The sequence below is a fragment of the Ailuropoda melanoleuca genome, chromosome X (genome assembly GCF_002007445.2).
Source record: "Ailuropoda melanoleuca isolate Jingjing chromosome X, ASM200744v2, whole genome shotgun sequence".
NCBI lineage: Eukaryota > Metazoa > Chordata > Mammalia > Carnivora > Ursidae > Ailuropoda > Ailuropoda melanoleuca.
This window is the reverse complement of record NC_048238.1, coordinates 112,390,728-112,407,682: the sequence shown is the minus strand read 5'-3', so window position 1 is coordinate 112,407,682 and position 16,955 is coordinate 112,390,728. Positions and strand designations below refer to the sequence as shown.

Here is a 16,955-nt window from a genome sequence, read left to right as displayed (position 1 = left end):
TGCCCGGGAGAGATTATTTGCTCTTCTCAGAGCCCATCCCTGAGAGCCAGCATTCAGGAGGATGCATCTCTGGGAACAAAGATGCTGGCTGGCACCATTACCCAACCCCATCCCTCAGCGTAAACACAGAGCCACCAGTGAAACAGTGCATTGACCAAACCTTGCCCACTGCAGGTCAGGAGAGCCTTTGTACATGACTGGCTTGAAGGATAGGGCAGCCAAAACACAACAGCAGAGCACACACTACACACACCAGAAACAATCCCTGAAGCTCCAGGGCCTGGACAGTACATGACCTCTTCTTCATAAGACCATTACTTTCAAGAGCAGGAGACATAACTGGCTTTTCTAACACAGAGAAGGCAGAGACTTAGACAAAATACCAAGTTGGAGGAATTTATCCCAAATGAAAGAACAAGATAAGGCCACAGCCAGAGATCTAAGTGAAACAGATATAAGTAACATGCCTGATGGAGAATTTAAGCAACAATCATAAGAATGCTCATTGGCCTTGAGAAAAGAATAGAAGATATCAGTGAGACCCTTACCACAGAGATAAAAGAATTTTTTAAAAAATCAATCAGAGATGAAGAATGCAATAAATGAGACTGGAAACAGTCTTGATGCAATGAACGGCAGGCTGGAAGAAGCAAAGGAATGAATTAGTGACCTAGAAGAAAAAATAATGGAAAATAGTGAAGCTGAACAAAAGAGAGATGAAGTATGCAACAAAAGAATAGACTTATAAAACTCAGTGACTCCATCAAACATAATAATATTCATATTATAGGAGTCCCAGAAGAAGAGAAGGAAAAAGGGGAAGAAAATTTATTTCAGAAATAATAGCTGAAAACTTCCCTAATCTGAGGAAGGAAACAGACATCCAGATCCAGGGGGCACAGAGAACGCCCATTAAAATCAACAAAAGCAGGCCAACACCAAGGCATATTATAGTTAAATTTGGAAAACCTAGTGATAACGAGAAAATCCTAAAAGCAGCAAGACAAAAGAAATCCTTAACTTACAAGAAAAGACCTATAAGTTTAGCTGTAGACCTCTCCAGAAACTTGGCAAGCCAGAAAGGAGTGACATGATATATTCAACGTGCTGAATGGGAAAAATCTGCAGCCAAGAATACTCTCTCTAGCAAGGCTATCATTCAGAACAGGAGAGAGAGTTTCCCAGACAAACAAAAAGTAAAGGAATTAGTGACCACTAAACCAGCCCTAAAGAAATATTAAAGGGGACTCTTTGGGTGGAAAGGAGAGAACAAAAATGACAAAGACAAGAAAGGATCAGAGTCTCCAGGAACAATGACAAAACAAGTAATAAAATGGCAATAAAACATACCTATCAATAATTACTTTGAATGTAAATGGACTAAGTGCTTCAGTCAAAAGCCATAGGGTGTCAAGAAACAAATAATCTGGTTAAAAAATGGGCAGAAGACATGAGTAGACATTTTTCCAAAGAAGATATACAGATGACCAACAGATACATAAAAAGATGCTCAACATCACATCATCAGGGAAATATTAATCAAAACTACAATGAGATATCACTTCATACTAGTCAGAGTGGCTAAAAGTAACAACACAGGACATAACAGGTGTTGGCGAGGACGTGGAGAAAGGGGAACCCTCCTACACTGTTGGTGGGAATGCAAACCGGTGCAGCCACTCCGGAAAACAGTATGGAGGGTCCTCAGAAAGTTAAACATAGAGCTGCCCTATGACCCAGCAATTGCACTATAGTTTACATCTTTTTACTTTGTGTATCCACTAACAAATTATTGTAGTTCTAAGTGTTTTTGCTATTTCTGTCTTTTAATCTTCATACTGGAGTTATAAGTGATTACCCACCACTATTACATTAGAATATTATGAGTTTAATTCTATATTTACCATTACCAGTGAGATTTATACTTTTCATGTTTTGTTGTTCCTAATAAGTGCCTTTTTAGCTTATAGAAGTCCCTTTACCATTTCTTTTTTTTTTTTTAAGATTTTATTTATTTGACAGAGATAGAGACGGCCAGTGAGAGAGGGAGCACAAGCAGGGGGAGTGGGAGAGGAAGAAGCAGGCTCATAGCAGAGGAGCCTGACGTGGGGCTCGATCCCACAATGCCGGGATCACGCCCTGAGCCGAAGGCAGACGCTTAACCGCTGTGCCACCCAGGCGCCCCTTAACATTTCTTGTAAGGCCAGTCTAGTGATGATGATCTTTAGCTTTTGCTTTTCTGGAAAACTCTTTCTCTTCTTCAATTCTGAATGACAACTTTGCTGGGTATGGTATTCTTGGTTGGAAGGGTTTTTTTTTTCTTTCATCTCTTTGAGTCATGCCACTTCCTTCTGGCCTGCAAAGTTTTTGGTGAAAAACCTGCTGAGAGTCTTATGGGGGTTCCCTTATATGTTACAAGTTGTTTTTCTCTTCTTTTAAGATTATCTCCTAGTCTTTAACTTTTGAGAGTTTAATTATATTGTGTCTCAGTGTAGGTCTCTTTCAATTCCTCTTTTGGAGATTCCATGGGCTCCCTGGATGTAGCTGTCTCTTTTTCTAAGGTAGGGTGGTATTCTGTTATTTTTTTCTTTTTTTAATGATATTTTTTATTATATTATGTTAGTTACCATACAGTACATCCCTGGTTTCTGATGTAAATTCGATGATTCATTAGTTGCGTATAACACCCAGTGCACCATGCAATATGTACCCTCCTTAATACCCATCACCAGCCTATCCCAGTATATATGGACCACATCTTAATCCAGTCGTCTGTTGAAGGGCATCTCGGCTCCTTCCACGATTTACATTCCCCCTTCTGATTACCCCCCTTTCTTTATCCCTTTCTTCTCCTACCGATCTTCCTACTTCTTATGTTCCATAAATGAGTGAAGCCGTATGATAATTGTCTTCCTCTGCTTATTTCACTTAGCATTATCTCCTCCAGTCCCGTCCATGTTGCAGCAAATGTTGAGAAACGGTTCTTTTTGATGGCTGAGTAATATTCCATTGTATATATGGACCACATCTTAATCCAGTCGTCTGTTGAAGGGCATCTCGGCTCCTTCCACGATTTAGCTATTGTGGACAATGCTGCTATGAACATTGGGGTGCATATGGCCCTTCTCTTCACTACGTCTCTTATTTTATTCAAATAAGCTTTCTGCCCTTTTCTCTCTCTCTTTTCCTGGGACCCCTATAATGTGAACATTGGTCTGTTTGATGGAGTCTTATAATTCCCTTAAGCTATCTTCACTCTTTTTCATTATTTTTTCTTTTTGCTTCTCTGATTGAATGGATTCTTCCTTTCTGTCTTTGAGTTTGCTGATATTTTCTTCCATTTTATCTAGTCTGCTCTATTGACTTTTTCATCTCAGTTATTGTATTTTTCAGCTCTGATTTCTGTTTGGTACTTTTTAATATTTTCTGTCTCATTATTGAAATTCTCCCTTTGTCATGCATTGGTCTCCTGACCTTGGTAAGCATCTTTTGACCATTAAACTTTTTATCAGATAAATCATTTATCTCCATTTTATTAGGGTCTGTTTCTGGAGTTTTATCTTGTTGTTTTGTTTAGAACATATTCTTTTGTTTCTTCATTTTTCTTTCATTCTGTGTTGGTTTCTGCATATTAGATACAATAGCCTCCTCTCCCAGTCTTGATAGAGTGGTCTTGTGTAGGAAATGAACCTTATCATTCAGCTCAGCCTTAGCTCTTGGCTGTCTATCAAACCTTTGTGATTTTCTAAGCCACTTTCTGTGGTTTTAGTGGTTCCCAGTAGTTCAAGTTGTGTAAAGACCTGTCAGTCTCCTAAAGGGGAACATCTGATTAGAAGCCAGACCCTTGGTTAACAGCTTTTAAAGTGTGCAAGCAGACTTCTTCCCAGGAAAGACTGGGATCTGGGCATTTCAATATGCTCCCTTTGCACTGAGCCTTGGGTTGATAGGCAATTATGAAACATTTCTTTGTTTGTTACTGTCCTATGGAATCTGGAACTAGAGCCCCACTGGCTGCCAGAGCCAGGTGATCAAGGGGTGTGTCCCCTGGACAGCAGCCACAAAAGCCAGAGTTCTAGGCATGTATACAAGCTCATTCAAGGGATACACCAATGACCTGAGTGGGCCAGAGGGAGAATGTGGGGATGGTGCCCACTGGCTTTCTTCATCTCCAGGGGGGATTGCAGTCTGTCCCTAGATGTGTGCCAAAATAGAAGCCTGACCTTTAGGAAGCAGCTTTTAAAGTATGCAAATAGGCTTTTTATAGAGAAAGACTAGGATATGGGTGTTTCTGTCTGCTGTCTCTGTACTAGGCCTGAGGAGTTTTCCACAGTGAGTCTGTATAAGCCCATTAAGAACTGTTTCTTTGTGTTCTATAACCTGGTGGGTCTCATGGATGCAAACCTCATTGTCTTTCAAAGCTGGTGTTTGGGGGGCCCATCCCTCATGCAGACATCTTAAAAGTTTAGGCACTAAACATTGAATCCAAACTCTTCACTCCTCAGGGAGAAGCTTGGAGCTGTGAACTTCCTTCTGATTGCTGCACTGGGGCGGGTTTATGATAAAATTGTGTTTCAGCATTTTCTACCCATTTTGATGTGGGTTTTTTTCTTATTTACCCAATGTGTAGGAGTCACTCAGCTAGTTTATGGATTTCTTTCAGAAGGAGGTGTCCCATGTGTAGCTGTAAATTTGGTATGTGCATGGGGGGAGGTGAGTTTGGGAGATTCCTATGTTGCCATCATGGACCAGAACAACCAGCATTATTTTTAATAGTCCCAAACTGGAAACTACTCAAATATCTATCAACAGTAGAATGGATAAATAAATTGTGATGTAGTTACACAATAAAATTCTATACAGCATGAAGGATAAATGATCTGCTATGTAACACAACAATGATTAATCTCCTAAATATAATATTAAATGGAAGAATCCAGACACAAAAGAGTACATACTGTAGTATATTAGTTATATAAAGTTTGTAAACAAGCAAAACTAATCTTTGGTGACAGAAGTCATGATGGTAGTTATCCTTGGGTTAGGGGAAAGACAAGATGGAAACGGGGGACAAGGGAGTGTTCTGGGGTTTGGGTAATGATCTGTTTATTGGCATGGATGCTAGTGATATGGATGTGTTCACATCATGAAAATACATCAAGCTTATGATTTGTGTACTTTTCTGTATATGCACTATTACTTCAGTGAAAGGTTAATTTGCCTTAAGTAAAAAGAAGAAAAAATCCTTTAAGTACAAAAGAAAGCCTTTAGCAAAGGCTTTTCAGTGACTTCCCATTATACTCAGAATAAAACCCAAAATCCTTACCTGGCCTATAAGGCTATGCATGATCTGGCCCGTGGCTGCCTCCTCCACATTATTCCTTATATAATTCCCCTTGCTTACACAGCTCCAGCCACATGGCCTTCTTGCTGTTCTGCAAACATAATTAAACTCCTTTCCATCCTGATGCTTTGTACTTGCTCTTCCCTTTGTCTGGAACACTCCTTTCAGCTTGTAGGTACCAGCTCAAATGTCACTTCTTCAAAAAAGTCCTCACTCAACATACTCCATCTGAAATAGACTACCCACTTTTTATCACAGTACAGTATTTTTTCTTTATAACATCTGTAACTAGATATGTATTTATTACTTGTTCATCATTTGTCTTTCTTAATAGAATGTAAACTCCCCAAAGGCTGGGATCATGTCTGCTATGTTCATCACTGTATCTTTAACACCTGACACCACCTAGCACATAGCAGCTGCTCATATAAATGTTAAAGTTGAATGAATGAGTGAAGATCACTGGGTAAACTGTCTAGTAGGGCTATAGTTTGGCTTTTCCCCACAAAGGGAAATACCTGAGAAGTTCAAAGTCATTCTGCTTAAAAGAAAGCCTTGTTGATATAACCACTCTTGTCCACCTCAGCTTTGTGAATGGAAACCTCAGATCTTTCCCCAATGCTTCTGTAAAATTCGGCCAAGAGAATGTACTTTAGATAAAATTTCATATCCTAAGACGGAAGACACCGGCTAGAACTTCTATCTCCTACCCCTAGATTCTCCAAAGGAAAAAAATATGTACGGTCAACAGGCAGTGGGGCTCCTCTCTGTAATCCTATATTCCTAAGAGAACATTTACTTATTCTCACCTCATCTCTAGGACAAGTAATGAATATAGACAAAGCCTTATATAAAATTGCTCAATAAACAACAGGTGTCTTTAACATGTGTTTGAGGATATCTTTTCTTCTCATGATTTCATCTTAGATACAACAACTATGACAGAGCTGTCATCAATACTGTACCTTATGATGTTGTCCATCGTTGGTATACAGCACACCGGACTCTGACAGTAGAGTTGAGGAGACCTGAGAATGAGTTTTGGGTCAAACTAAAGCCTGGCAGGGTGGGTGCCAAGTTCTAAAGATGTCAAGTAAGCTTGTTATACTGAAGCAGTGAATAATGGGTACTTCTTTAATATGTGAGTCACAGTCTTGCAAAGGTGAAAATGAAAAGAGTCCTGGGTACTGGCTCTGGTCCTGCCACTCACTGAATGACCTGGAAGCAGGTCCCACACCATATGTAGGCATCAGTGACTCAGTGGGTCTATATGTGTAGTGAGGGGGTTGAACTAGATAATCCCTAAGTGTCCTTCCAGCTATAGGATTTCTTTTTCTTTTTTTTTTTGCTCTTGATATATCCTCTGAATGAAGAATATCTTCAGCTTAACATAAATCATAATGAAATAGTTTAACTCTTTGAGAAAGTATATATTAAAAATTAGACAGAAAAGAAAATGAAGCCAGTTATCTGATTTGCTTTGATAAGAGAACAATTACTCAAGAAACATAAGCTCCTCACGTGCAGGGCCTAATTACCTACTGTTGCCTTTGTAACTTCCACCCAGCCTACTACAGGGCTATGTACATCCTAATTTCCAAACGTTTGTTTAATCTCAAAAAGAAAGATATCTCATTGAATGTAACTAGAAAACAACCTAAAGCTTCTCTTTTAAGTAATCTCTTCTGATTTAGAGTTCCTTTGGTCTGCTTTTGTTCTGATGGTGTTTCTTTCTCTCTTTTTGCCCATTCACAGGTCCTATTTATAGACAACTGGCGTGTCCTACATGGCAGGGAATCCTTCACTGGCTACCGCCAACTCTGTGGCTGCTATTTAACAAGGGATGATGTATTAAACACTGCTCGTCTCTTGGGGCTTCAGGCTTAAAATTGACAGCATTAGGATTATGAACATACCTGGCACCCTGTCTACCAGAATTTCATATCAGCAAAATAATATTGTGTCAAAACCTACTTCAAATTGTCTCCTTATCTCATCACACAAAACAGAAGTTGCAAGTAGGTCAGTTAGAGAGAAATGCATTTTAGGAACAAAGTCTTTATAAAGCAGCACTTTGCAAAATGTTTGGTCTTAGGATACCTTAACACTCTTAAAGGTCATTGAGGACCGCAAAGTGTCCTTGATGTGGGTTATATCTGTTGATACTAAGTGTAATAGATATTGAGACTGAGAAATGTTTAAAATCCAAGAACACAAAATCACATATCCCTCAGTATCAGAGAAATGGCATCATCACATGCCATATAGCCTTTGGAAAAGCCCTCTGTACATTTATGAGATAATAAGAATGAGAAAGGTAAATATCATCTTGGTGTTATTATGAAAAATAGTTTTTAACCCATAGGCCAACTAAAAGGGGCTCAAGAATCTCTCCAGGGGTTTTCAGACCACTCTTTATAAGAATCAATGGCTGGAGGATACCTTAAGACAGTCCTTTACATAAACCTGTGAATTAAAGAGTTTAGCTGAAACCCTAGATTTATATCTACAGTGTCCTGGAACTACAGATATTGTAGAAATTGCTTGATAGCACAAGCTCAGTGATACGGTAGTAACTGAATATAAACAGTATTTTCTCTTACAAGAAGGGTTCTCGCCATCCAAGACATCTCTTGAAGAGTTAAACTAGCAAGCCACAGTAGCTCCTGTGGAGCAAATCCATCAGTTCAATAATTGTGTGAGAGATAATTGCAGAAAGTTGTTAGAGACTTCTGAGGTTCCATATGATAATGCACATATACACACATACACCACAAGAGAGTACAGAGTACAGTCTGTAAGACTGTTCAGTGAACTCATCATGACATATGATGTGCCTCCAAAGAACTGGAAATTACTATCCAAACTTGCATTTTTGCTTTTGATGGAATTTAGGCTGCAATCTGTTTCCTCCATTTCTTCTTATCTTTCTTTTTTCTTCTCTTAAAATATTATACATGTTAATTGCTAAGATTTGACTGGGTTAAGTATAATACCTTGTGTCTTTTATTTTTTAATGAATTCCTTTATATATGGATGGAGAGGCAGAGAGATGGGTATGAGGCTTATTTTCCCCTAGCTTTCATTAAAAGTGAAGCTGTACAATAACTGCATTACCCACTGTAGAATGAGGAAAGAGAATCCAGGCTAGGACGTGCAGAAGAGGGGGAAACATCATTAATGGGGATAGAAGTCACAAAGCAAAGTCAGTACTCTGACAGAAAATAAAGTCTAATGTGATGTTCAGAAATGTTCACATTTAGTAGTTTATGCATTACCTTATTGACTCATCCAGTGCTCTAAAATATGTTCTCAAACTATTTCTGCATTTTATTCGTACTATATAGGAATCTTTAGGGGTCTTCATGAAATTTGTTGTCCTTGGATCAAAGGATTGATAATTAAGCTTACGTCTCAAAGAATATACCCATTAGCAATCAGAACAGAAGTAATATTTTAACATGTAATCTATTCTCCCTATTGTTATGTACTCCTAAAATATGTCACCATTAGTCTTCCTCAGGATATTTACCCTTTCTGAAATTTTGCTTAACTTAGCCTTGAAAATTACATTTAACTGTGGTCAGGATTGATTTAGAACAAGCAAAGGACATATTCAGGGTCCTGGAGAGAGAAGGATACAGATCAATCTTCTCTCTCACTGAAGGACTTCCTTTACCTTCTGTTTCCCCCCTGAGACCTTGATTAATTAATTATTTCACCTTCACTTTCCTAAATTTTTAATCCATACTTTTCTATAATGTACTCCCTTCAGAGGAAGAAAGAGGGAAGGGAATTATTTGAGTGCTGATCATGGTGAATTGAAAACTTTCTTTGTAAAATCTTTCTTTTTTACATCTCTTTCTGGCATCCCTGGATATGTAAGCATGGGTCTGTGTATACCAAGCTCAGTGTAGAGTTACTTTTGCTAAGGTGGGATGGGATCAGTAGGGTCAGGAGCACAGCACCTAATATAGTCATTTCATAATACAGATTTGTTGGAAAAAGAATAAAATAGTGAATCCTTTCCAAACAAATTTACCGGAAATTACCATGATCTCTGTAAAGATGTCCTTTTGTGTTTGGCAGTTAACCAGCACTGAATTTTGTCTACCTTCATCTAGCGTGACAAACCATTCAAGTGTGTTCAGGACTGAGGGGTTTCCTGGGATGCAGAACTTAGTGTTAAAACTGGGAAAGTCCCACATAAACCAGGACTATTGGTGTCCCTACCTTCTTGCTGCTAGCAATGTCTTTTTCTTTAGTGTTCATCAATGATTCCCATTTCTGTCCAAGTGCTTGTGAATCACAACCTGTGCAGTCTATGATGAAAAGGAAAAAAGATGTATGACCTCTGGTGTGCTGTGGTTGTTCCCAAAGTAGACTGGCAGCAGCACCATCATTTGAGCACTTGTTAGAAATGAAAATTCTCAGGCCCCACACCAGACATACTAAATCAGAAACTGTGGGGGTGGAATCCAGCAGTTTGTGTTTTAGCAAGCCCTCCAGGGGATTATGGTGCCTGCCAAAGTTTGAGAACCACTGAAGGGAAAGCCTTGGTGCTGAGCTCCAGTTTGCTCTTCAGTTTTCTCTTCATTTTAAAATGGAGGTCTTGGACAGGGCAACATCTAAAGGCTCTGTCACTCTAATTTTGTTTGACCTCCTCGCTTAAATTTTCTCATATGAGTAGAGTAAGGAAAATACCTACCCCGCAGGTTTTTCTAGCAAATTTGTGATTATTAAGTAAGATGTTTGCAGCACATAATGATAACCAATAACAATAGCTAACTCTTTCATGGTGCTGTTAAAACTGCTTTTAATCCCCACAGCGACCCTACCCCTATTTTATAAATGAAGAAATAGAGGCAATGAGAGATTAAGTTGTTTAGCCAAGATCACATGGCTAAATAAGTATCAGGGTTTGGATTAGAATTTTGAAAATCTGGCCACAGAGACAGTGCTTTTAATTAATATGCCATATTCCAAAATAAATGTTAATTCCTTCCCCCTTGTCCTTATTCCAACAATATTTATAGTCCAGCTGACTGTTCATAGATAGTAATCATCATCTGCACTATTAAGTTCCTTCCAGTAAAATCTTAAGAGAACCATGAGAATATCTAGATGTTTTGCAAGTACTTTATAAATACCCACCAAACCCCCCCTACTTTTTTAAAAAACAAAGTGTTTTTCACATTCTCTAATTTTACTTATTCCAAAGGTAGAAACTTGATGATAGAAAGAAATCAATCCATTCAGCATTTTTACTTCTTTCCACACTCTTGCAAAATATGTCAGTTGTCAGGATCAAAATCATTTTATAAGACGTATTCATATCACTGCCCCAGGAAGTTCTGGGCATATTGGAGATCCCCTCACACAGCCAGCTGGTGACTTAGTTGGGAAGTCAGGCCATATCTGTGTCCTTGCCTCCTTAGGCCTACAGCTCACCAGAGCCAAACACCCTGGCAGATGTGGTTGTAGTTCTTTTTTTTGTTATTTTCTGTTGTTGTCAGATCTACATTCAGGGGTTGGTAGGTTTGTGGGTAGTTTATCCTACTCCTTGGCTATAAGCAGTGGGCCTGGCTTTTGTCCTCCATCTTGCTCAGAGTACTTTTGGACAACTCAGAGTATAAAGTCTTAGCTTGATTAATGGAATCCAAGCTTCCCTTCTGGGAAAAATCATCAGGCATCTTTCACAATTGTGAAGATCATCTTAAGCCATGTTGCTGTGTATCATACAGTTTCATAGTGGTGTTCTAACCTACTGTTTTATGGGTAGATAAGCATGGTAATTCATCCTGTGCATAAGTGAAGATCACAGGGTCAGTGCTATGTGAACCTATGAAGTCAGTGAAGGTTTTTCTCTGCTTGCCCCACCTTTCTCTATGGTCTGTCCTTTGTCCCATTAATGATGGCCACTCCCTCCAATTCAGGTACTCAGTATCCTCTCACCTTCTGCTTTCTAGATCCCTCTCTGATGCCTTCACTGAGGCAGTGTAGTGTCATAGAAAGAGCATGGACTTGGACCAAACCGGGCTTGAATTCCATCTTTGACTAGCCTGGTGAATTTGGGGAAGTCACTTCCCTTCCTCAAGCCTCTGTTTCTTCCTCTGCAAAGACTTATAAATGTCATCTACCTGGTAAAGCTGCGATGAAGAATGAAATGAGATCGTGTACATAAAGTGTGTACCACAGTGAGCACAACACAGTAAATACTCAGTAGTGGTTTATTTTTGTCACCAGTGTCATTTGAGCAAATAGAAGGGGACAAGGCTAGTCTGTGTGTTTGACAGAAATCATTCTACTTGGAAGGAGAAAAGCAATGAGAGTCAGACTTGGAAAAGTATGTGGAAATGCGAGGGGTCAGGGAGAGTAGACAGGTCATGAAATGTACACACATTGGCAGAGCATTCAAGCACAACCTGAGGGTTTATAGATAGGAAGTTGGTTTGAGTAGGTGGTGCAGAAGCTGAGAGCTGAAAGGGCAGAATGGATCAGAGAGAAAAGTCAGAGGATGGATCAGAGAGCTTGATGAGACAAAAAAGAGTCTGGAGTGTTTTAGGGAGAGTGGCTTGATAGCAAAGGTGATAGGATGAATGAAGCAGATAGGCCGATACCCGTGCCTACAACGATGGATAGTTAAGGTAGAACACATACTTACACATGTAACTTCACCATCGCCCAAAACCCCAGTGAAACTACTATAAAATGATACTTTAAAGGAGTAGAAGGGCAGGAAAGTAGGCAGCAACTAAATTTTGAATGCTGAAAAGCAGATGGATGAATAATAATTGACTTAGCAGAATCGGAAAGGCCACAAACTAGGAATCTTAAACCCTTCGTGGGAGAGGCCAAAAACCAACCTCATTTATTACCCCCTTTTGCACCCCACCCGCAAGAATCTTCAGAGGGTAACTCTGGAAGTGGAGGTGGGTAGCGGGCACCAAAATAATGAGGTTTGTTTAAAAACTGTTTAAGAATTTACAAACCCCCTCCTACATTTAATACCTGACTAAACTGAGGATCCGGCCCTTCCCTGCCCTGACAGAAGTCTGGAGTGTTATTCCCTGAAATGCAGAGGACTCTGGACTGGGAGCCAAGGGCTGGAATCTCATGTTAAAAACAGAAGGCTCGGGGGGAGTTAAGATGGCAGAGGAGTAGGAGACCCCTTTTGCAGCCAGTCCCCTGAGTCGAGTTGGATAGGAACCAGACCAGCCTGAACATCCACGGAATCAGCCTGAGATGCAGGAAGATACATCTGGATCTCTACAAAGGAACATCTCCAGCGCTGAGTATTGACGTACGAAGCGGGGAGCTGTCAATCCGAGCACAGATATAGGAAGATAAATGGAAGGGAGAGGGAGCCGCCGCGTTTGGGCACTGGGAAGCGGTAGCCACCTGCACGGGGGAGCAGGCAGACTCGCGGACCGGCATCCGTGAGAGAGCAGACTGAGACCATGAGTGAGCCAGGGAACGCGCGCCACCAGACTTCTCACGGAACTCCGGTGTGCTCACTGGAACCAGACTGAGACCGGGAGCTCCGGGAACGAGCGGGGCACCTGGTGGTATTAGAAACACAAAGGACAGAGATGCGCAGGCCCTGGAAGTGAGGGCTGGGACGCCGGCTGTGGGGCACACATCCTGGGACGCTGCAGGGTTGAGCAGCACCAACAGAAAAAGAGTTAAAGTGGCCAGAACATCAGTGGAGTACGGTCCGCGAACCCTCTATTCTGCGACAGAGGCTGAGATTCAGCCACTGCTGCTCGGACTCTCAGAAGAGGCACAGCAGACTGCCAGGGAAAGCCGCCAGAGAACAAAAGCCTGGAAATACCGGCTCACAGGGGTGCCCATCCCCATCCCCCCTTGCAGGGGACACGGAGACTCTACCCAAACAGGGTTGCCTGAGTATCGGCGCAGCAGGCCCCTCCCCCAGAAGGCAGGCTGAAAAATCAAGAAGCCCACATCCCTAAGATCCCTATAAACAAGGGCGCACGGCCTGGGTCCTGGTCAATAATTTGGGCTCTGGACAACCCCGCAACCTCTCCTCATCAGAATGACAAGAAACAGAAATCCCCCCCAGCAAAAAAAAGACAATGAGTCTGTGGCCTCTGCCACAGAACTAATGAATATGAATGTAACCAAATTATCAGAAATGGAATTCAGAGTAACAATGGTCAAGATGATGTGTAGACTTGAAAAAAGTATTAACAAAAATGTAAATGAGAATATAGAATCTCTAAGGGCAGAAATGAGAGTGAATCTGGCAGAAATTAAAAATTCTATGAGCCAAATGCAGTCAAAACTAGAGGCTCTGACGGCCAGGGTGAATGAGGAAGAAGAACGTATCCGCGAATTGGAGGATGGGTTAGTAGAAGAGAAAGCTAAAATAGAATCTGGACTCAAAAAAATCCACGCTCAGGAATGTAGGATACGGGAGGTTACTGACTCAATGAAATGTTCCAAGGTCAGAATCATCAGCATCCCTGAGGGGGTGGAGAAAAACAGAGGTCTACAGGAGATATTTGAACAAACTGTAGCTGAAAACTTCCCTAATATAGCAAAGGAAACAAATATTCGTGTCCAAGAGGCAGAGAGGACCCCTCCCAAGCTCAACCACGTCAAACCTACGCCACGTCACATCATAGTGCAATTCGCAAATATTAGAGCCAAGGATACAGTATTGAAAGCGGCCAGGGCAAAGAAATTTCTCACGTATCAAGGCAAAGTTATCAGAATTACGTCAGACCTGTCTACACAGACCTGGAATGAGAGAAAGGGTTGGGGGGCATTTTTAAAGCTCTTTCAGAGAAAAACATGCAGCCAAGGATCCCTTTATCCAGCAAGGCTGTCATTCAGAATTGATGGAGAAATAAAGACCTTCCAGAATTGCCAGTCATTGACCAATTTCATAACCATGAAANATTGTAACCACGAAACCAGCCCTACAGGAGATATTAAGGGAGGTTCTATAAAAGTAAAAAGGCCCCAAGCATAATACAGAACAGAAAGTCACAATCAATAGAAACAAACACTTTACAGGTAACATGGCATCATTAAAATCATATCTCTCAATAATCAGTCTCAATGTAAATGGCCTAAATGCTCCCATAAAATGCCACAGGGTTGCAGATTGGATAAAAAGACATGACCCATCCATTTGCTGTCTACAAGAGACTCATTTTGAACCTAAAGATACATCCAGACTGAAAGTAAAGGGATGGAATACCATCTTTCACGCCAATGGACCCCATAAGAAAGCTGGGGTAGCAATTCTCAGATCAGACAGATTGGAATTTAAACTAAAAACTATAGTTAGAGACACAGAAGTTCACTATATTATTCTTAAAGGATGTATCCAACAAGTGGATATGACAATTATAAATATATATGCCCCCAACAGGGGAGCAGCAAGATACACAAGCCAACTCTTAACCAGAATAAAGAGACATATAGATAAAAATACACTAATAGTAGGAGACCTCAACACTCCACTATCAGCAAAAGACAGATCACCTAAGCAAGAAATCAACAAAGAAACAAGAGCTTTGAATGCCATACTCGACGAGTTGGACCTCATAGATATATATAGAACACTACACCCCAGAACCAAAGAATACTCATTCTATTCTAATGCCCATGGAACATTCTCAAGAATAGATCACGTTTTGGGTCACAAAACAAGTCTCAACCGATACTAAAAGACTGCAATTATTCCCTGCATGTTCTCAGACCACAACGCTCTGAAATTGGAACTCAACCGCAAGGAAAAATTTGGAAGAAACTCAAACACTTGGAGGCTAAGAACCATCCTGCTCAAGAATGACTCGATAAACCAGGAAATCAAAAAACAAATTAAACAATTTATGGAGACCAACGAGAATGAATACACAACGGTCCAAAACCTATGGGATACTGCAAAGGCAGTCCTAAGGGGGAAATACATAGCCATCCAAGCCTCACTCAAAAGAATAGAAAAATCTAAAATGCAGTTTCTATATTCTCACCTCAAGAAACTGGAACAGCAACAGAGGGACAGGCCTAACCCACTGACAAGGAAGGAGTTGACCAAGATTAGAGCAGAAATCAATGAATTANCAATGAATTAGAAACCAGGAGCACAGCAGAACAGATCAACAGGACTAGAAGCTGGTTCTTTGAGAGAATTAATAAAATTGACAGACCACTGGCAAGACTTATCCAAAAACAAAGAGAAAGGACNGGGACGCAAATTAATAAAATTATGAATGAAAAAGGAGAGGACACAACCAACACCAATGAAAATGGAAGGGTTATTAGAAACTTTTATCAACAGCTATATGCCAATAAATTAAGCAATCTGGAAGAGATGGAGGCCTTCCTGGAAACCTATAAACTACCAAGACTGAAACAGGAAGAAATAGATTTCTTAAATAGGCCAATTAACTATGAAGAAATTGAGTCAGTGATAAACAACCTTCCAAATAATAAAACTCCAGGCCCAGACGGTTTTCCTGGGGAATTCTACCAAACATTCAAAGAAGAAATAATACCTATTCTCCTAAAGCTATTTCAAAAAATAGAAACAGAAGGAAAGCTACCAAACTCATTCTATGAGGCTAATATTACCTTGATCCCCAAACCAGGCAAAGACCCCCTCAAAAAGGAGAATTACAGACCGATTTCTCTAATGAATATGGATGCCAAAATCCTCAACAAGATCCTTGCTAATAGAATCCAACAGTACATTAAAAGGATTATCCATCATGACCAAGTGGGNGGCATGACCAAATGGGATTCATCCCTGGGATGCAAGCATGGTTCAACATTCGCAAATCGATCAACGTGATACATCATATCAACAAGAAAGGAGTCAAGAACCATATGATCCTCTCGATTGATGCAGAAAAAGCATTTGACAAAATACAGCATCCTTTCCTGATTAAAACCCTTCAGAGTGTAGGAATAGAGGGTACATTTCTCAATCTCATAAAAGCCATCTATGAAAAGCCTACTGCAAGCATTATTCTCAATGGGGAAAAGCTGGAAGCCTTTCCCTTAAGATCAGGAACACGACAAGGATGCCCACTCTCGCCACTATTATTCAACATAGTACTAGAAGTCCTTGCAACAGCAATCAGAAGACAAAAAGGGATCAAAGGTATCCAAATCGGCAAAGAAGAAGTCAAACTGTCTCTCTTTGCAGATGACATGATACTCTATATGGAAAACCCAAAGGAATCCATGCCCAAACTATTAGAAGTTATAGAGCAATTTAGTAATGTGGCGGGATACAAAATCAATTCTCAGAAATCAGTTGCATTTCTATACATGAATAATGAGACTGAAGAAAGAGAAATTAGGGAATCCATCCCATTTACAATAACACCAAAAACCATGCGTTACNCAGAGATGGAAAGGATCTATATTCTAGAAACTATAAATCACTCTTGAAAGACATTGAGGAAGCCACAAAAAGATGGAAAAATATTCCATGCTCATGGATTGGAAGAATTAACATAGTTAAAATGTCCATGCTACCCAGAGCAATCTACACTTTCAATGCTATCCCGATCAAAATACCGAGGACATTTTTCAAAGAACTGGAACAAATAGTCCTTAAATTTGTATGGAA

General features: G+C 40.3%; 1 protein-coding gene across 6 annotated transcripts in view; it reads left to right on the top strand.

Annotated features, from left to right (window-relative positions):
* The window catches only part of TMLHE (trimethyllysine hydroxylase, epsilon), a 114,049-nt gene extending 105,462 nt beyond the window's left edge, over positions 1-8,587 (top strand). For 5 of the 6 annotated variants that reach the window (XM_034648923.1, XM_011216974.3, XM_002930211.4 and 2 more), the window contains 2 exons: positions 6,269-6,407; positions 7,097-8,587. In XM_034648923.1, the coding sequence (XP_034504814.1) occupies positions 6,269-6,407; positions 7,097-7,228 (271 nt within the window). In that variant the 3' untranslated portion in view covers positions 7,229-8,587. Of the gene's footprint in view, positions 1-6,268; positions 6,435-7,096 lie in introns of all 6 variants that reach the window. The other variant, XM_034648922.1, reaches the window with a different exon arrangement.
* Positions 8,588-16,955: the final 8,368 nt, after the last annotated feature.